This window comes from Mustela nivalis (assembly GCF_964662115.1).
Source record: "Mustela nivalis genome assembly, chromosome: 12".
In the NCBI taxonomy this organism is placed as follows: domain Eukaryota; kingdom Metazoa; phylum Chordata; class Mammalia; order Carnivora; family Mustelidae; genus Mustela; species Mustela nivalis.
This window is the reverse complement of record NC_139031.1, coordinates 46,137,896-46,159,414: the sequence shown is the minus strand read 5'-3', so window position 1 is coordinate 46,159,414 and position 21,519 is coordinate 46,137,896. Positions and strand designations below refer to the sequence as shown.

The 21,519-nt window shown below is 42.9% G+C and overlaps 1 protein-coding gene across 3 annotated transcripts in view; it reads left to right on the top strand.

Annotated features, from left to right (window-relative positions):
* Positions 1-491: 491 nt before the first annotated feature.
* Positions 492-21,519, top strand: part of CREB5 (cAMP responsive element binding protein 5) — a 130,600-nt gene continuing 109,572 nt past the window's right edge. For all 3 annotated transcript variants that reach the window (XM_082693200.1, XM_082693199.1, XM_082693201.1), the window contains exon 1: positions 492-591. In XM_082693200.1, coding sequence (XP_082549326.1) covers positions 545-591 — 47 coding nt within the window. In that variant the 5' untranslated portion in view covers positions 492-544. The remainder of the gene's footprint in view (positions 592-21,519) is intronic.

Below are 21,519 nucleotides of genomic sequence, written 5' to 3'. Positions count from 1 at the left end.
CTGACTGGTCACCCTTCTGGGTCTTCACCTCTCCTGGTGTCTCCCTTCCTATTTCTGAACACAGGGACGCTATTTTTTTTTTTAACCAGCATATTAAAAAAAAAAATCGGAACCAGTGGACCCCTGGCCACAGAAGCCCCCCAGTCCCTCTCTGAGTCCGAGGCAGCTGTTGGGCCATCCCCAGGCGGCACTGTTTCCCCCTCTGTTTACTCGTTTCTAAGGGCAATTGCACCACGAAGGCTCCCCGAGTCTGGAACTCGGCCTGAGGCTGTTTTGGTTACATTGAAGTTTTTGCTTCAGTTCTGCCAGATTTAAATGGTGACTTCACCAGCACTGAGCTAAAAAGGAGAAGGGGGAGGAGGGCGAGCCCAGGAGAAAGAGCGAGCAAGTGAGCGAGCTGGAGGGAGAGAGCCAGAGCTAGGCGCAAGAGAAGGGCCAGCGCATTACATCATCGCTTGGCCTGGAATCAAGTGGGAAGGATATGACTCACTCAGGCTAGTTAAGCTTTGGCTCAAATTCTACACACACTCATTCCAGAGCTCTCATGTTCTGCACCTCAGGAGGGAATTCAGCCTCAGTGATGTCCATGAGGTTTGTTTTTAATTTTATTTTCTTTTTTTCTGATTTTATAGAATTTTTTTTTTTTTGCCCCTACTGCCTTCTTCTCTCCAGTCTTCGTCCTCCTCCTCCTCTTCTTTTTCTTTCCCTTCTCCCCTTTCTGCCCGTCTTTGTTTCTCCTCTTCTTCCTTCTCCTCATTCCCCAGCCCCTCCGCTCCTCTTCTGGTCCCGAAGAGGCATTTCTTCTCACTTTGATAAGAGATTTTTTGTGCTAGCACAGCGACCTGAATGAGTTGAACGGAGGCCGGGGTTGGGCAAAAACAAAACAAAACAAAAACAAAAACAAGAAAACCCCAGAGCAAGCCAGAGCGCGACAGGAGCAAAGAGGCCACAAATAAAAAGCGAAGCGAGAAAGAGCAAACTCCGGAGAAGTTTCTTTGCTGCGGTGTCGCTCCTAATCGGAGGAGACAGGGAGAGAGTTAAAATGCAGGAACCAATCGCTTGAATGGTGATGTCATGCTAGAACCGCAGGGTAGTTAAGTAATGTGAGAGCAAGGGGGTCAGGGTTGCAAAGCATTTACCTGCTCTCAAGGGGTTTTCAGTTTATTATCAATTGCAGTGACTGTAACTGGCTTCAGCCTGCATTCTCTAATTATTCACAGACGCCCCCTTTTTTAATCTTTTATTATTTAAAAGTAAAACTATATTATGGTATTTAAAAAAAACATGATATTATCACAGCTGTGTATTATTTTCCAGCAGGATTCTCTCTCCCTCTCTCTCTTTCTTTCTTAAATGGCTCAAAACGGATTGTCTTTTCATAGAAGGTCTGAGCGAAGTGACCGTGGGAGCGGCGGGGTGTGTGTAGGGGGGTGGCTTTCTGAGTGTAACTGGCAAATTGCGAATGCCTGGAGAAAGATCTGGTGTGGTGTGCTGGGTGCCAAGAGGTGTGCAATGGCGTTTGTCACTGAGACTAGACTGTGGACTCATACAGCCCATGTATGACGAGCCTCCAAAGCAGCCGCTTTGCCTCTTATTTTGGCCAGTGTTAACGGTGACTGTGCATTTGCTTGAGAATTGTAACTTTCTGTTGTTTCGTGGGATAATTTAATCCAGTGCTATCTTTGGGACTTCTGTGTTCCTGAATTAATTTGAAGATGATATGCTGGGGTAGTGCGGGAGATGGTGAAAACTTCCTGACTGATTTGTCTAGAAACAGCTATTTAATGTTGGCAAGTCAGAAATCAATGCTAAATAAATGGGGGGGTGGGCAAAGGATGGTGTTCTTTATGCTTTAAGGATCTAGTGTCCCCAGAGAGAGAGAGAGATTGATATTTTGAAAATTGCACCACGTTTCTGTGTGTTTCACAGAAGGTACTTAGTGCTCTGATGCACTGCTCAGGCTGTGAACTTGCTGAAACCAGCCAACATCATTAGATTGTTATAGAATGCAGTCCCCTGCAAGCTTGAGACCCAGCCCGTGAGAGCCGTCCTGAGTCTGGGCTACTCCAGAACTTCTCTTGCTCTTTTAGTTGTGATCACCATACAGTGAGAGGCATCATGAGGCATGGGGCACATACCAGGAAGGTGTTTATGTTTCTTTCCTTAATGCATGCCTTGGTTATAATTAATCATGATTTTTTATGGATTTCCCTCCCTCCTCTCTCCCCCCCACCCCCCAACTCTCCTTTTTGAAGCAGAGATGGAAGGGGTAGGGGAAGCGGGGAAGCAGAGGTAATTTTTGGAAGAAACAGCGTGGTGTGATAGAGGTCAAGAGGCCTGAGTGCAAATCCTGATGACCTTGAGCAAATCAATTACAGCATCTGGGCTTCATTTTAAAATGAGGGAGCAGACAAGGTGGGCTGTAAGCCCCTCCCCCACGTGTGGAACCAATCTGAGATGGTCTCTGAAGTCCCTTCCAGCTGGAAAGTTCTGTGTCTGTGTCTGTGTCCGTGGTCTGTAAAAGTTTTGCTAAGAGGTATTTGGCATACTTTTCAGAGAAAAGTACATTTGAATTCAAGATGTATTAGTGCCTTAAATGAAAGGCGGAGAGCAAGGAGGAATAGGTCTTTCTCCACTCTGAAGCCTGTTTTCTGTGTTTGCTTTTTGGCATGGAAGATTCCCCTAGTGAAATTCTCTGTGTTCAAATGCTACCTGCAAGGAGTCCTCGAAGAGAGGTAATTACGTGGGCGAGTCTGTCAGAAAGAGCCGGAAGAGAAAGGGAGAATTACTGATCCAGCACATTTTTCTAAAAGACCCCACAAGTTTCCCAGATGCATAAAATGAAGCTAAAACAATGTCAGAGACATGAGTGTTCATTCGTTCATAATAATACAGAACAGTATTTGTAATGAATTTATTCCCCTCAAAGATCATATGACTCCTTGATATGTTTCAGGAATTTTAAGACAAACTCAAGTTTTTAGTTGAGGTCAAAGGCTACATTTTAAAACTTCAAAGAACTTGAAAGGCAAAACTATATGTGCTTCTTAGAAAGATAATTTTCCCAAACAATATCCCTATTCTTCAGCCAAATTCCAGGGTAGTGGCCTTATTGTAAAGTATGTATTTATGGGCCCAGCTTAATTGTGCATTGGGAGAAGGACCCCAACCCTGCCTATGTGGGGGCAAAAATTACCCCGAGCTGAAATGAAACCACTCGTGAAGGTTATTAGTCATTGTGCATAGTCTGATGAGTGCCAAATGTGTGCTCGAGACTCTTCAGGAATAAAGAGGGCATAATTTCTTTTTTTAGAGCATTACAGTTTATGTTGACCTGGCTCTGATTCGTTCACCCATAATCAGAAATGTCCTGCTCACAACTGACAGGGAGGCAGGGTAAGGAGCATGAGCCCAGCCGAGCTCTTAGGTCAGAGTAATATTATCTTACTTCATCCCTGTGGTGGCCTTGGAAGGGTAAGAATCCTCAGCTCCACTGTTTGGAGATTGTTTTGTTGTGTTTGAAGTTTTTGTTTTGATTCTTACTTTGTAACTGATATTTTTACCAGGATGATTGTAGACTCACATGCATTTGTAAGAAGTAATAGTGACCCTGTGTACCCTTTATCCAGTTTCCCCAATGGTAACAACTTGCAAAACTATAGTAAATATCACAACCCGAATATTGACATTGCTGTAATCCAGTGCCCTTATTCAGCTTTTTCTGGTTTTATTTGTACTCATTTGTTAGTTTGCATGTGTGTTGTTTTTATCCACGGGAAAGCGGAGGGTCACACCAGCTCTAACCCCTTTGTTCACTCCAAGCTAGGTCTACCTCGCCAGCACTGACAGACTTGCCACCACTGTCGTGGCGGTCAGGAGCCTAATGGCTGTGTTTGTTAATGGGCAATCTTGGTGATATTGGCCATGTTTTACATTCTCTGGGGATATGCAGCTTTGCCCTCTGTAGGGGCCTCTGGGGCCATGCCTCACATGTTAGCAGGTGAGTGGGGAGGCAAGGCTTTGATGGAATGGCAGAAGAGGCACAAGCATATTCCCTCTGTCTGCCAGGCAGAGGGCTGAAGAATGCCAGCTGTCCGTGCCTCAGCTTAACCACAGCCAGTGCTGAACTCCACATTCTTCCTCTCGCCCTCTCAGTTTTTCCCTGGTGGATACACCTGTAGCACTAGGGGTCAACCATCTGTTGATCGGAGGAGTAGTGTAGGGTAGGGTTTCCTGAAAACAGCATGGCCTCTGGGGCCCAAAGGCCCATGTTCAAATCACCCTTCCATTTACCAGTGTCTTGGGCTAGCCAGTGCACCTCACTGTGCCATCGTTTCTGTCTTCTCTGTAAAGTGAGGATAATCGTACCTACCATGAGAGTTGCCAGGAATGGGGGTCTGTTTTAAGCCCCCAGCCCCCACCCCGGCCTACAGTGAGATCACAGGAAGTAAGTTGTAGCTGTTGCTCCAGTGGGGCTGCCAAGGATCCACCGGGAGAAGCTTCCATGTAGCTAACCAACCTCAGACCCTTCCCAGGCAGCTGGTCCACACAGCACTCAGGCTTCTACCTTCCCCAGCCTGCCTTCTCTTAGGCTGCTTTTTATCCAGAAAATCAAAGGAGGTCTGAGATCACATCAGGTGTGAGAGAGGTGAAGGTACCTTTCTGATTAGAGTAAGGTCAGGACTTACCAAATTTCCAGCGCCCAGAGTGGAGAGAGATGAAGACGGCAGGTTAGGAAGAAGACTCTTGCATCCACACTCATGCCCAGCTGTGGCTTGATGAATGGGAAATGAAGTGAAATGGAGAAGAGTGACTTCCCTCCTGAGAACCGACGTCCATTCCTGGTCTGAACAAGATGAGGTTATATTTGCAATAGCATATGTATCTTGAGTTGGCTGAGGCTGCCTTCTAAGCTTACTACCTCCCCTCGTGTATCTTCTCTGGGGGGGAAACTGGTATTTTGGAGACTGAAGAGAAAGGGATTTCCAAGGTGTGGCAAATGGGAAAGTGTGACGATGGTGAGTTTTGTGGAACTCTATAACAGCAGTGGGGCCCAAAACGTACATCAAGGGCTCCATTCTAGGATCCCTGAGTTTATGCTGGAAATGGGCCCAGGCTGTCTCAAGTCCAGTGATAGAAATGTCGTCTCGGATTTTACTTAGTTAAGCGTTGACCAGGAAGTCCAGGTCAACATAAAGAGGTGGAAATTAGTGTGGACTGAGAGAGAATGAGTACTGCTATGTGCCTAATTGAAAGTGGGATGGGTGGGTGATGGGCATTAAGGAGGGCATGTGATGTAGTGAGCACTGGGTATTTTATAAGACTGATGAATCACAGACCTGTACTTCTGAAACCAATAGTACATTGTATGTTAATTTAAAAAAGTGGGATGGGCAAATCTGGAACTGCACTTAAAAAAAAAAAGGGAGTGGTTTGAACACTGGCTTCTCCTTTCTGCTCCCTTTTTGTGTGGCTTACATGGGCCTTTGACCTTTGGAGGGGAGTCTTTTTGCATTGGTTTGCAGAAAGATGTATGTGCAAGTAGCTGAGCGAGTGATCATAGCTCAGGGATGGGAGAAAAGCCAAGAGGAGGAAAGAAAATGGGTGACATTGGTAAGGGTGGGCGAGGCCAATCAAAATTACCTGGTCCACATTTTTTGGACTTTTAAGCAAACTACCCTAGGCTTATTAAATAGTTTGCTAATGTTTTCAGAAGTGTGTATTTTATGAGTCTCCCTTGTGACAAGCACAGGTCCTTGGCTACTTTCATCCTTGAAAACTGAAATTGACTTCCCTTAGAACTCCCAAGTCCCCGACATAGTACACATAGACTTTATAACAAGTCCATACATCTTTTCTTCCTGTACCTACCCTGGCAGGAGAGCTTACTTAATGATTGATGAAGCAACACTGTACCCAAGAAGAATTAATCAATAGTCCGTAATCATTATGGAGAGCGAGAGTGAGTAGTTGTACAAGAGCTGAAGCCCATCTAACTATCAGCAGAGTCTTCCTTTCCTCCGCAGGATACCAAAAATTGAATCGTACCTTATAATTTCTTTCTTTGCTGTCTGAATGACAGAAATAGGACCGGATGTGTCCAAAAAAGCCAAGCCTGGAAAAAATAATAATAAGGCTCCAAAAGAATGCCAAGGTATTTATCAATGCACGCCTTCCATCACTCATCTTAATGGGAGGTGGAAATGGGGCCAAGAGGCTGTTTTATACCCTGGAATACCTACCATGAGTTACTGTGTTCTAGGAGCCCGTGAACTTCTTTTTTTCCCTGGTAAATCAAAGATCTTTGAAGAATTGAGGTCATTTTGAGCTCAGCACATGTTCATATGGGGGAGAGGCAAGGCGGGTCTTTTCTAGCCTGTGGAGCTGGCTGCCCACTTGGCCATGCCCCTCTACCTTCAATGGGGTTCCCGTTGCCAGGAAACGAAGGTCGGTAAATCAGGCTCCTCTGCAAAGGTGGAACCTGTTTGTGCAAAATCCAGTACGGCCCACAGGACTGTGCCCCACGTGTCTGCTGGAGTTCGATCCGTGTTCCCGCTTTGCCACTTGCTAGCTGTTGAAACTTTCTGAGCCGCAGTTTACTTCATCTCTGAGACAGAATTCGTGAAATGATAACTGCAAAGCACAGCATAGTAAATGTTAGTTATTTAATAATGGGACAGGATGGGACCGGTTGACTTCCTTGGAAGTCGGATAATGATATATTTTGGGCCTCTGTGAGGTTGAGAGAAATGCCATTGTTCAGCAATTCCTTCCTAGACAGGTAAACTGAGTCACAGAATGAAGGTGGGACTGTGAGTAGTATGTGAGGTGAGGAGAGAATCCTATCATGGACCCTATTCTGTGTGACCAGATCTCTGCACTAGCCAGAAAACCAGGTCTAGGACCTCATGGTAAAGCAGCTTATTTCAGCACCAAGAAGAGGCGGGTCTTTTTTTTTTTCCCACCGCTTTTAGTTAAGTAGTAGGTTTCTTTTTTAGATGGCGTAAAGCAGTTTTCCTTTTGCATCTGTGTCTTCTTGACCTTCTTATTTATTTTAATACTCTAAGTCAGCTCAGCAGCAGCGCAGTGAAGGGCTGATCTCTTTTAATTCCTCGGGAATTAATCATAATAACAGCAATTATGATAAACCCATTTAGTGTAAATGTCGATGTAAATTACTCTGGCGTTGCATGTTTGCCTTCACTCTGCTCTCAGGCAGTATCCACCCTCGGACGATTGCACACTGGCCTCTCTCTTAGCCACACTATTTTTCTTAATTCAGGTCTTGACCTAGCTTAGAACATGGTTGCCCTATGGCCCTTTCCTTCCATCTGAGGCAAAGAGGAAGCTTCAGTGTGCAGCTCATAAGGGATGCCATTTCATCAGGCTTCCCCCTCACTATCCAGAATTTCCACAGTGACAGAATCATAATCCCATACTTCTAAATGCATTGATAAGGGAGGAAACTTAGAGATCCTTCAGCCCAGCCACTCATTTTACAGATTCAGAAATTGAGGCCACCCAAAGATGTGATGAATTATCAGTATCCACACAGCAGAGTGGTGGATTAGCATAAATCTATTTGGTGGCAGAGACAGGACTGGGTTCTGATACAGTGAGGAGCCCATTTCTGTCCTGCCAGGCTGTTGGGCTTCCGGGTGCCAGGAACTTCATCTTCTCTCTCAAATGTATGCTTTCCAGTCCTCTTTTGAGTTCTGGCTCCTGGGGATGGCAAGGTGAGGAGAGTGCAAAGAAAGACTTAGACAAGCAGAGGGATGGGGGAGCCCAACCAGCTGGCTTTGAGGAGCTGGGAGTCCTTTAGGCACCTCACAGTGCAGACTCCACCCTCTGGTCTGGGGGGAGGGATGGGGAGATGGACAAGATAGCTAGCTTTCCACCTCCAGCCGAAAGTTCTCTGGTGTCTAGTTAGTGGGCGCGGCGTGCTGTCCCTGGGCCATAAATGAGATGGGGTAAACGTCCAGGAGTCTGGCGCTCTCTGCTTCCCACCACTCTCTCCTTCCTCCCCTCACAGTGCTGAGCGCATGTCTGATGAGGACAGCGTTTGGAATCCACCCCAGAAACAGCACCCACCCACCTGCAGGATGTGACCTCTGGGCTCTGAAACTCCCTGCTTCCTCCCTCTTCCTCCCCACCTAGGGACCGGTTTTAGACCACAATTCCCAACACAAACCACTTCACACTTTAATCCCAAAGAGACTCTGGCACTTTGTGACCACAGAAAACTTGTCACTTCATTACGATTCTGAAAAAGGAGAGCAAAGGGTCATTCATAGTTGTTTTAATGACTTTGCATCCTTTCCCATGGAGGCAGCTTTCAGCTGTTAGGCACAAAGGATGCCAGCTCTGACATCTCACCGTGCAGCAGGGGCAGCGTTTTTTCATAATGCCTTATCACAAGATTCTTCACAGCCAGTTAACCCAATTAATCTTCCCACAGTAATTATCCAGGTGCTGTACGATTCAGCTTCCCTCAAGTCTCCAAAGCTTTGCTGTGCGTAGATGAACTATTGTGCCTCCCGACCTTGAAAGGATGTTTCTAACTAATTAATGATTGTTAAGTGCTTGGAAATTGCACTTTGGAAATATGCTGGTGCTAATATGCCTGAATCGTCCCCTGTGCAGTCGCGGTGGAGGCAAGCTGGAAATTGTTCCTGCCGTTTGTAAATCACATGAGGATAGAGATGACCCTTTCTTTTCTCAGCCAGGTATCTGGCCCTCCTCCCTTCCCGCCTCCACCACACATTTGTTCCTTGTCCATTTCTCCCAGTCTGTGGATTAAGCCGCCTTTGGTGCACTAGGCCAGTGATTCATAGGATTTCCTCATTGAAGTGAGAAGTATCATTTGGGCTCTGGTTAGCCACGTGGTCTCAAATGAGGCAAACTGAAAATGGCTACTGGCTGAACTACCAGTAAAAGAAACATGTTTTTCCGTATGGTAAAGCGGTTTTGAAACTTTTTTGGTACGAACAGTGGTAAGAAGTATTATTTTACCTTGCAGCCTCGGACACTCGCATGTGCGTGCTTACATACGTGTGGATGTGTGCGTATATAGTTTGATGAGATCATGCTTAATTTTTACTGTGTATACATTCTTGGGTATCTTATACTCTCTTCATTTTTCTAAGACACAAGTCATGTCAGATTAACTGATTTCACCAATTTCCTGCCAATTGACCCACCAATGAACTCCATCCAAAGTTGGGAAAGCGTTGGTATATTGGAAGCATCACAAGAATGCAGGACAAGGGTCAGGAGACCTGGTTCATATGGCCAGCTCTGTCCCAACTCTGAGATTCCTTCTCTAAATCTGAGGGTCCTCAGATAAAATTAAGGTAGTTGTTTTTAAACCGCATTTACTCTCAGAGTACTTTCTGTAAAAATCTCTTAAGTGGAAGCCAATTACAGAAAACAGAACCCCAACTGGCCCGTAGCAGCTACCTTAAGTCACCACCCCCTCTTCCCAGGAGCCATTGGGACACAATCTGAACAATACTGGGCTAGAAATTTCATTAAGTCCCTCTAATCCTGGAATTCAGTGATCATTTTTATCTCCTAGTTAATAGATTTATCTAACGGAGCACCCCAGGTTTCACTTCTGTTGATTGTGAGCTAGGATTCTCTATTGGAGGTCTTCAGAATCAATGGGAATTTTTGTTCTCGGACCATTGTTCCTTCCTCCTTTAGCTTTATTGCTTGTTCTTGGGCCCCATGGGCTAGGCTTCTTCAGGGAAAGAAGGAGTTTTTGAAAGGTCTTCGGGAGATGCGTGAGCAGGGAGACATGTGAAGACGTTTACTTATGTCATTGTGTCTGCTTTTTCCTTGCCTCCTAAATTCAGCAGGTTCCTGATTTTTAACACAGCTCAAATCATTTGGCTTACAGCTGGTAAAATACAATTTTCTGGTTCTCAGAAAGAAAGACTTTTCAGACTTATAAAAAGAGAAGCTCATAAGACTTCTTGAACATCAAATAGCTCTTACAAAACACCATTTTGATGAGTTAAGTGTAAATGAATCAGAAACATACGGATTAAATTTCCCTTGAAAGACACATGGGTTTAAGAATTAAGGGGGGAAAGTGCTTGGCAAGATGGATTTCAGGTTTTTGCCAAACCTCAAAATGTCTGAAAAATGGTTTGAGACATTTTTACTGAACGCAGAATGCCATGGAGTTCACCCATCCCAGACATAATAGCGAATCTTTTTGACAACAACTTTATGACAAGAAAAAGGGCCTGTGGGGCTTAGCCATTTTTTTAGTTCTCCTTCAATAACCTCCCACCCCCCACCACCACGACCAAAAAAAAAGCATTTATGGGACTAAGAGAACTGTCTGATTGACAAACTAAAGTTTCAAGTCAGGCAATTACCAGAAAATAGCCCTACAACTCAAAAATACTTGGATTTCCCCCCCCTATACTACCCAGAGTCAATTATACCATTTTCTAAGTGGAATAATACACTCTAGGGATATGGAATATTTGATATATTTTATTCATTGGTGTCTAGAGCAATGCACGGTTATTCTAGTCATTTGTCTGACAGTATAATTCCAGCTTCTTTGGAGAGGGGAAAAAGCCCACTAAAAGCAAACAGATTGAAGGGAAATATCCATTGGTTTATTAAAACAGCCGCAGTGTGGAAATGCTGTATATCATGGAGGCAGGCATGGGTTGAGGTTTTTAAGTTGCTGGGACTGGTCTTGGAAACTTGAATTCTGTTACATCTTCTTTATTTGATAAGCTGTTTTAGAACTTCATACTTCAGAATTCTTGCCGGCGTGAGAAAACTCAGGGGCAACAGATTAAGGACCCAGGGACTGATCTTGGGAGAGCTGTGCATCTTATGGATGAAATGACCTCCAATTATCTTTTATTGGCTATTCCTGCTAGCTGGTCAGAAGCCCACGGACACTTCTACAGCCGTATTTTTCATATGCAAAAGCACAGAAGGAGTGGGTTTTGAAGGGGCTGCAAGGGAGAGAAAGAGTCTGGATGGGAACGCATGGGCCGGGCCACCCACTCTCTGAAGCTACCTTGTCTCATGCCCTTGTTTCCTCTTCCTGGTTAAGCCGGGAGCACCAAGGTTTGCTTGCCTGCTTCCTTCCTTCCTTCCTTCCTTCCTTCCTTCCTTCCTTCCTTCCTTCCTTCCTTTCTTCCTTCCTTTCTTTCCTTTGAAAGAAAGGGTGCGTTCAGTGACTGCCAATATCGATTTAGAAACGAAGGGACAACAGTATACATTTCAAAAGGTTTCAAGTCATGTAGACCCCCCAAAAAACCTCAAAACTACTAAAAACCAAAACCAAACAAATCCTATCTTTAAACCTATATGTTTTAACTCTATGCTGGAAGTAATGGAACAGATCTATTATTTTGTTTGTACAGCATTTGACATAATGCTATGAGGTAGGACTTCCTCCCTAGGAACCAAAATTAATTTGTTGCAAAAGGAGTATCCAAAAGGGAAAGTAAAAGTCACCAAAAAAACCAGAGAAAACTATTTTTGGCACCTCCGATGAAAATGCTATGTAAAAGTGATGGTTAAAATATGTGCCCCACTCCCCATCTTGTGCCCATCTATGTTCATTAAGCTCAAGATAAGAAATGGAAACTAGAAATCTGGGAGAGAAAATTCAAGTGATACCAACTTTCCGTCTTAGAAAGGGCATCAGAATCAGAAAAACTAGGGCCAAATTCTAGCTGCATTTTTACCTTTTCCAAAGCAATGTAATATAGGATAAGAGGGCCAAGAAGGGCTCCTTTAATTCTGAAAAAATGCTGAGCCCCCTCCCAGAGCTGCAGGTACCTCCCTCCCACTTACCCCGTGCCTCTTTCTCCCTTTATTCCACAGCTCCCTAATTCAAAAAGATCAATTTGTACAGTATAGTCTATCAAATGGTTCTCATGGTTTGTAACTCAGCCACCTACAGAAACTACCAGAAAATCGGTGTCAAAATTCTAAATGTATGTAATTCCCAATTTGGCCCCTACAAGAGGATCAGGCTGAGTGAATGCACATCAGATAGTATATATTTCTACGTAGGATTGTTAACATTCTAAAGAGATCATTTTCGTCTCATGTTAAGCTATGAGCCACAGTAATTATTTACTATCTTTTCAGCCTGTGTTGATGTACTTTAACAACCTGCCTTGCACAGATGGTTAACTCAGCCCGGAGCCCCTACCACCAATATCCCCTCCCCCCAACACACACGTGTGTACATGCAGTTCAAAGCTAACATCTCATCTTTCCTGAAGCAGTTCTTGCGTTTCCTCTTCCAGGACTCATCCCCCCGAAAGCCCCTGTGGTATTAGATATCATTGGGGGGTGTTCTCCCATTACACCCCTGCCCTGACTTCCATGCCTTGTCTGTTTCTTTTAATAGATGATGGATTTCTTAAGGGCAGGGATGATCTTTTATTCACTCTTAGCCTCCATTCCTGAAACATAGCAGGAGCTGAGTAAATGTTTAAAAAAATAAACTTAAAAAATAATTTTAGTTGTGTTTCTGTTGGATCACATTTTTTTTTATTGAAGCCGCAGAAAGTAGGTGGGACTGAAATTTCCTCTGGGTTCTCAGTTCTTGTAGAAAAACGCAAGGAGTAAAGTGCAGTGTAGTTTTTGCTCAGAAGAGCTCCCTGCCTGATTTCAACTTTCTCCCCTAACCTATGTTTATCTTGATGGTCTTATTTATATCTATTTCCTTCTGACAAAAATAGAAGCTCAAAAAAGTGAATTTACCACACAAGGGATGATACTTCTGACTTGTTTCTGAGTTCACAGATGTAGTTAAGATGTTGCCCTGTGTGGAATATCCAGCTAGATGCTCATTTTCTGAGTCATCTGACTTCTGAGTTTTCACTTTTTTAAGAGTATAATTAAGTTAGGTTCCCAGGGACTAGGAAAAAAAAAAAAAAAACACAACAAACCATGAGTAAAGCAGACAGTCTATATGTTGAGACCCATATAAGGAGATCTGTGGGCACCTGACCAAATTGAGAGAAGCATTAAGAGCTATTCAAAACCTACTGAAATGTCAACACACTTTTGAAAAGCGTCCATTAGGGATGCAAATGTGTGGTTCCCTGATTATGATAAGCACGGGAAAGAAAACAGTGAAACCCATTAGGAGGTTTTGAGAACTTGGTTTTGAAGATTGGGGAGGGCAACTCTAGTTTCTGCTAAGGGTTGGGCTTCATTTTATTCCCCAGTCCTCCTCTCCATTCTGAACCAACAATTCTCATGATTTAAAGGACCCTAAAAATTCCTGCATTTTTGGATAAAGCTAGTTAACTCATGTGTAAATGAACCAACTTTGTAATTCCATCCATGTCAGATAGAATTCATTTTCATAAGATTCAGTTTCTGGATTACAAACTGTAATTTGTATAAAGGATCTGACATCAGAAACTTCAGGCTTTTGATGTCTTTTGATTTGTTCTTGCAAAGATTTTTCTTATAAAAGGTCAATTGTAATTTAAAATCTATAATTCTTACTAGATACTCTTCTACAAATCAACTCACACTACGGGTGTATTTCTATTTAGTAACCATTAGGGCTTTGCTATGAAAAATAACTGATTAATCTAATCAGAAAGACACCTTTCATTCTAGCTGTCTTGTGTTGTTCACACATGACGTCAAATGATATTCATAGTAATGGATAAATTGGGGCATAATTTTTGTGTAATCACTGTCAGTGTAAAAAAAAAAAAAAGTAATTGATTTTCCCATCTTCCCTGATCTGGAAGGAATTGTATCAATTTCCAGGACGTCATAAAACAAAATATTTAAAGTATGTTTCAAATAATAATAAAAAAAGAAATACTTAACTTAATAAAGATGTGGAATTCATTTATGAAGAAAAACACTGGCTATGAACCAATAGGCCAGAAACGTTGCCAGAAGCCTGCTGTAGACAGTCATTCCTATATGTCCACTCTCTCCCCATCACTCGTGAGCCCATACCATATTAAGAAAATGAATTCTCTCAGTCACACTGGACTTTGAAATCATTGATTTTGTTTACTTTGTTTCTGAGTTAAAAAACAGATCTTTTTCCAGTGTTCTGCCTTATAAGGAAAGTAGTCCAAGGCACCTATAACTATAGTTCTTCATGCACTGTTTTAACTAAAGAGGTTTTCTTGGCATATATATTCCATGCATAGGAACTTTACATAAAAGTTAATGGGTTTTGACCCTCCTCGAGAGCCTCAACGATTGAAATAAAACACTGGCAAAAATGGAAGACACTTAAGTGTCATAAGAGCAGTTGAGTGTTTCAGCGTTGACCTAAGGCAAAAATTATAAGCCCTGGGGTGCGCCTGGGTGGCTCAGTGGGTTAGGCCTCTGCCTTCGGCTCAGGTCATGGTCTCAGGGTCCTGGGATCCAGTCTCGCGACGGGCTCTCTGCTAGGCGGGGAGCCTGCTTCCTCCCCCCCGCCCCACCTGCCTGCCTCTCTGCCTACTTGTGATCTCTCTCTGTCAAATAAATAAAATCTTAAAAAAAAAAAATTATAAGCCCTGGAACAGACATTTCCATTTGGCATTTTTGCTTTTGTGCTTTTCAAAAGAAATAGACCCCAGCTTTAGAAAGGCAGAACGATCTATTACTATTAGCATTAGGCAAATACCATGGTACTCACTTCTGTTAGATCAATCCTCTTAACTTCTAAAACTCTTTTCAGCTGTATTATGGTATTCTCCTTCCTTCTCCATCCCTATGGGGTAGAATATTCCAGAAAGTAAGCACAGATTTTCTCAGTGGTTAAGAGAAATCAGAATGACTTTACCTCTGGTAGTCAAAAGCTATATAGTCCCTGCCATCAGGGAGGTAGGAGCATAATGATAATGATTGACTCTAAATAGGGGTATCTGTGTGGCTCAGTGGGTTAAGTGTCCAACTCTTGATTTTGGCTGAGGTCATGATCTCAGGGTTCTGAGACTGAGAGCCCTGCGCTTGGCTCCGTGCTCAGTGGGGAGTCTGCTTCTCTCCCTCTCCGTCTGTCCCTCTCCCCCAAGGGCACATGCTCTCTCAAATCAATCAATCAATCAATAAATAAATCTATCTTTAAAAAAAAAAAGATTGACACTAAATAATAATCATTCCTATTATTCGACATTGCATGAAGGAGAAGCACACAGAGTTATAAGACCCTCTAAGTTGGAGGCACCTCTGATTTGGGGTCAGAGAAAATTTTAAGAAAGTGATATTTAAACTGAGACCTAAAGGATGAATAAGAACTGGTAGACAGAAGAGCAGATGGCTAACCTTTCCAGGCAAAGACAATAGGAGGTATTAAGGCCCTGGGGTAGGAAAGAGCTTGGCACATCCTAGGGAGTGATTGAATACCAGGGTGGGTGAAGCACATCAAGTCAGATTAGAAAGTAGTATAATAGTCATCAAGAGGTAGAACATTTAAAGGATGATTTTATTAAATACCAGATGCTGAGGAAAGCCATGGAAAAATGTTGAGTAGGGAAACATGATTAGATCATTGGTTCATGGAGATCTTTCTGGCTATAGTGCAGAGGCTGGACTGGAGAGGAGTGAAACTGAAGGTGGAAATTGTTGGAAAAACCAAGTGAAAGAAGATTGTGTTTTGGACTGGGATCTTGGTAGTGGAGATGGAGCCAAGTGGATTGATTCCAGGTCTATTTGGGGGGTGGAGTACATAGAACTTAGTGAATGACTGGAAGTAGAAGATGAGGGATGTCAAAGTTAATGCCTAGATTCTACTAATTTATTGCTATCAAATAAATTTAAAGAAATATAGGATACATTCTAAAGAAAAGGGCCTAAAGATGAGTACTGCATTACCCAGGGTTCTCCAGAGAAAAAGAACCAATAGGATATGGAATATATATACATGTGTATATAAAATATTATATATAATTTCTTATACTATAATATATAATCATATATGATTTATTATAAGGAATTGGCTCATGACAATTATGGTCCTACCATCTGCTATCTGATGGGTGGAGTCCTCGGAAAACTAGTGAGTGGTACACATTTCAGGCCAAGTCCAAAGGCCTGAGAACCAAGAGCATTGGTGGTACAAGTTCCAGTCCAGGGTCAGGAGAAGGCTGATGTTCCACCTCAATCAGCAAGAGAGAGAAAGAGAGAGAGAGAACTCAACTTTTTTTCCTTTAAAAAAAAAATTCTATTTAGAACCTTAATAGGTTGGGCAATGCCTAGATCACTTGGGATGATGCTCATTCACCCCTTTGGAAGGGGGCAATCTGCTTTACTCAGTTCCCTCATTCACATGCGGATCTCTTCCAGAAATACCTTCACAGACACACCTAGACATGATGTTTAACCAGCCAGCTCTGTGCTACATGGCCCAGTCAAGCAGACCATAAAATCAACCATCCCAGGTACCACGGACAGGATCAGCCATGGGGCTTAACATAAGCACTTAAGGAATGTTATCACAGCTCTTCAGTAGGTAGGGCAAGGTAGAGTTTCCTATTCAGTAGTGAAATTTTTTTTTCCTGGCAGCTGTCAGACTTGGAGGACTTTTGTCATTCTCAGAATGCCCAATTTTTTCCCAATCCCAGTGGGCCGGATGGCACCACACTGAACAGACAGAACCAGTTATTTGAGGACTTGACCTAACCTCTCCCAAAGAATGTGATTCTGTTTAATGATAAGTGGCTAACTCTGGTATACAAAGGAGTGAGACCTTTATTTTATGCTAATTAAAGGGATCATTGTTCATGTTTGAGAAGAAACTAGCCCCTCTCTTACCCTTCAGCACTCCTGGTTCCTGCCCTACTTTGTTAAATGTTACAGGTACTCCGATCTGAGTGCCTTTTGTTCAAGGAAAGGGAATGTCCAAGAGAAGCCAGTGACAAGTTACCCATCTGTCCCTACCTTTGAGGAAAACTCACCCCAAACTGATGTGTTGCTTCCCCAAAATATGTAGTTTTGGGCCCCTCTCCATAAGTCAACTTACCCACTCACTCTTGATTATACCTGATTATATAAACTTCAGAGTTGAAAAAGTCCTTGCAGATCATTGGCTGAGCCACGTTATTTTATACATGAAGAAACAGAAACTCTGAGGAGGTCTTGAGGATACAACCCAGGATCACAAGGCAAACCAGTGGCTGATGTTGGCTGGGGTATTAGGATTCAAAGCCATACCAGGAAGGGCTCAGTTTCTTCGCTGCATCTTTTTATGATCTTCAGATCGACACATTCTCTTCTGATGAGTGGCTGATATTCAGAGGCCTGAAGAGAAACCAGACTTTCATCACAGACCAGTGAAGGGATTTCTTGGGGAACAGTCAACTATGAGCACGCAGAATATGCCTCCCATCCTATAAATGTACTGTCATTTCACATACAATTTCTATTTCTAGTAGGGCTTATTGTCGATAGCTGAAATTGACATTTACTGTGACCATAACCCTACCACAAATTAAAATCAGATCCTAAATCCCTCTGGGGAAGATGTTTATTAAGCTGTAAGAAGACATCTGAAATGATACCAAATTACATTTTAAACTTGAAACCCCAAATACCACATTTGTTTGGAAGTAGGAATAGGGCTGTCTGGGGAATAATATGGGAAACTGAGCAAGTCACTCTTTCTGGCAAATGCCAGGCCACCAAGGAAGGGAAAAGTGCCTTAGAAGAGATGCTTTATGTATAAACCCCTGTATGTCTAAGCCTAAGCAAAATTTCCTTCGGAATGAACTTAAAGGGAAAATAAGCCCTTTAAAGCTTTGTGTCTTTAAAGAACAGACATGGAATTTCCAATTATACCTATAAATACACCAAGAGGGGGTTGAAAGAAGTATAATAAAACAAGTCTATCAAAATACAAATCTGCATTCCAGGGTTTGACAGGGCTGATACAGATAAGAGTGGGTTTGAAACAGAATGTCTGTTTATCACTTTTACCTCTTAGCATATAGATGTCTGGGGGTGTCTGTGGATAGTGGGTGTGTTTATGCACATAGTGTGGCCACTGTCTCAATCTCAGGACATAATAACAGAACCAACTCTGTCCACAGGAAAGCTACATGCAATGGCTTCTTTGCTTGTATGTCCAGCCCATGAGTGGCTTTGAAAATTGCAAAGCCCTTTGAGATCCTTGGATGCAAAGTGCAAAGTAAATGCCAAGTATCATTATTATGAACTTTATTGCTATTATTTTATTAAGTGTTTGAGATTAATATCAATTTAGCTCATGATAAGTGCTGCTGCAAAGTGGGAGAACTTGAAAGGTAGCTCAGGAAATGTTGCTCAAGGAGGATACCAGTTTCCTAGAAACTCTGCCCCTCCCCCCAATCCCCTTGCTCAAGTCAATGATAAGTTGACTGTCCCTTCAAGATAGTGTTTCAAGTTATCATGACCCTTAATAAGAAGCCTGTCCTGGATGTGTTATTGGGATACTACTGCTGGGAAATGAGAGACCGTGTATAATGAGATGACCTCAGTAAGTCATTCAACAAACCTCTACAAGGCTCCTATTATGTGCCGAGCTCTGCGTTTTGTGATACTCTCTCTTGCATCTGATGGAGATACTAGCACGTGCTGTGAGAACACAGCAAGTTTTCCTGAGAAGATGATGCAGCACGAGACGCCAGGTCTCATAGTGATGGAAAAGACACTCGGGTCTTTCAGAGAGCCTGGACGTTTCTGGGTCTTTTTTTCCAAACTATTTCACCCTAAGATTGAGAGCCATATCATTTTACTTTGTATTGTAAAATGGCACTGGCAATAATTTTGTCTTCTAGAATAGATTCATCATCTCTTAAATAGAATATACATTGATCATCTTCCAGGGGCCTAACACGTATAAGATATTATCTCATCTATGATTATCAAAGTACCCTCTCACCATACCTAGGAAGTGGGTAGTATAATCCTTTTTTTTTCAGATGAGAAAAAAGAGAAGTTAAATGACTTGCACAGATCACACACTCAGGGGCCATGACTAGGCCAGCAGGCGGCCGGAATGTCAGCCACACAAGGCTGCTTTATTCTATTTACCGGTTAATGATGGCCACCAGCATTATCTCTATCATTTCTGTCAGCCACTCTGACTGGAATAAGTGAAAATAATAGCCCTAATTTAGGACTATGAGAAGTCTGCCAGTTCCTCGTCCTCCTCCCTAGAAACCCTGCCAGATGGGGACGAATCTATTTTTTTAAGAGCCTAATAAGAGGAAATTCCAAAACTTCAGTAAGCCATTTAATTGTTTTACACTATTCGTTCTTGGGAGATACTCTTTCTTCTAACGTAAATCCCATGTGCTGCTGTTTTATTACAGTTATTATTCTGCTTTGGTTGGCTTTGAGAGTAACTGGCCACCATTCTCTGAATATAGTAATTTGGAAACTTGAAGCCTGCTCTCGTCATCTCCTGGTCTTGTTCCTTTTACTTTTCCATTTAGGTCTTCCCTTCTGGCCTCTCAGTCCTTCTCCCTGCTCTTTGGAGCCTTCTCCAGGTTCTCTCCTCGCTCCCCCGCCCCCTGCCCTGCCCTCTTCCCCCACTTCCTGCTCAGCCCTGTCCGACAAGGCTTTCTCTAGGCTCTCACACCCTCCCCTACAGTTTCTGGTCATTTGAGTATGGGCCATGGTTTAGAGTTTGCGGCTGTCTGTCAGGATATAAGCTGGTGAGGAGTTTGCTGAGCCTTGAAGCAGTGCCTCTTTCCTTGTCTGTGTTTCCTGGGAGGACAAGTTAGCCTCTCAGCACTTGTGTTACTTTATCGATAAGAACAGGACCTAAGCAGTCAGGCTCATAGCACTCTGCGTCCCTGCCCGACGCCACAGTCAGAGCCCCTCCTCCAGCATCACTGCCAAAGCCCCTCTCCTGCTGTGGAGCTGAGTTTCTAGCTCCTCCTCCTAAGGAGTGAAAGAATCCTGGCAAGTGGCTGGGTGGAGAGTGTTTTAAACTGGGTATCCTCGGGGAGAGGTACTTGAAGACTATCTAAGAGACCCTGCCTTGAGCTTCAGGAAGAGGTTAGGTAAAGGCATTAGTGGGGGTGACCCAGGAGGGAGAACTTGCAAAGTGCAAGGATGGGTAGAGGTTGTCCAGATGATCTTTTCTCGAGCCCTTCTGTTTTTGCTGAAGTCTTCTGCAGTTGGAGCTTTTGTCCATCAGCTACAAAATGATGTTATGTATTTGGAGCATAGGTATGGGGAGATCGTACAGAGTGTGGAGTCCGCCCCGACTTACCCATTAAAAGCTGGTAACTGAGAAGCTGCAAGTCCAGAAGAAAGCAAAACAGAATTGCTGACTTAAGAGTTGGGGGTGGGGGTGGGTGTTTGTAAGCCCAGGGAGCTCTGCCCCTACAGAACATCCAGACAAGTGTGTTAGTGAATGTTTACATGAATTATTCATTGATGGTGAATGAATGCAAGCAGGAATCACATGTAAATGACAAGGCTCATAATCAGAGGGCTCCTTATTTGTCCTTATGAAGCAAGGAGGAAGCTTATTAACGACTTAGAAACCGGAAGAAATTTTACTTAGAGATAGCTCTCTATAAAGAAAAAATTTTCCCCAGCCAGCCAGATGTATATCATTTATTTGAGACTGCATTCAAAATCATCATTTATTTCATCTCTTTTGATCTACATTTACTTGCCTTTTCTAAGTGTAACTTTATGAATAATTGATGCAACTGAGAAGTTATTGGCTAATTGAAAAGCCATCTCGTCATGTCTTTGAGCCTGACCCATGGCGAAAGCCAAACTGTTCAGGCATTTAGGGTCTTTTATAAAGGGTCTTTTAAAAGAGCCTTTAGCTCTTTACAAGGAAAAATATCAGATTTTGGAATCGGATTTTTTTTTTTTTTTTTTTTGTGACAATAGTACATCAGAAACCAATCCGACCGTGTTTTTGGTTAACTTAAATGAATCAGGCTGACTGCATGACTAATTCAGATTAATGGTGCAGAAATCAGTCATTAAAGAGGGGGAGAAAAAGAGATTGATTTAATAGTCTTAACAGAATGGCCATAAATTTACATCTCCCTTTCTATTCTGTTCTCTCTGTTTAAAACACTTGAAAGCACTAGTAAATATCTCCTCTGCCTGAGTAGATACAGCGTGTATGCTATAAAACCCAACACAGGCTCCAGCGGGATGCAGCTCTGTTCGCTGTATTACATTTTATGACCGCCATTGGCTCTCTCGCAGCCAGGCTTTTATTTAAAGAAAAAGAAGTTACATTTCCAAGATATCAAATACTACATCTATAAAATAAATGCAGCAGTAGTACCAAATTGATAAAAAGGAGGCCTAAATTTATCTTGCGTGGTAAATTTAATTTCCGACACCCCTGGTGATAATGATTACAAAAGTGTTCTTGTCAATATCGATAAGTCAGTGCAAAGCAGAAATGAGATGTTTAGTTGACCGTGGTGTGGGTGTAACTGGTACGTCCGGGCCCAGAGTTTTGAACATTATAAAGTACAGTCTTATTGCAGGGCAGGCATCCAATTTTTAGAACATTATATAGATTGGAGACAG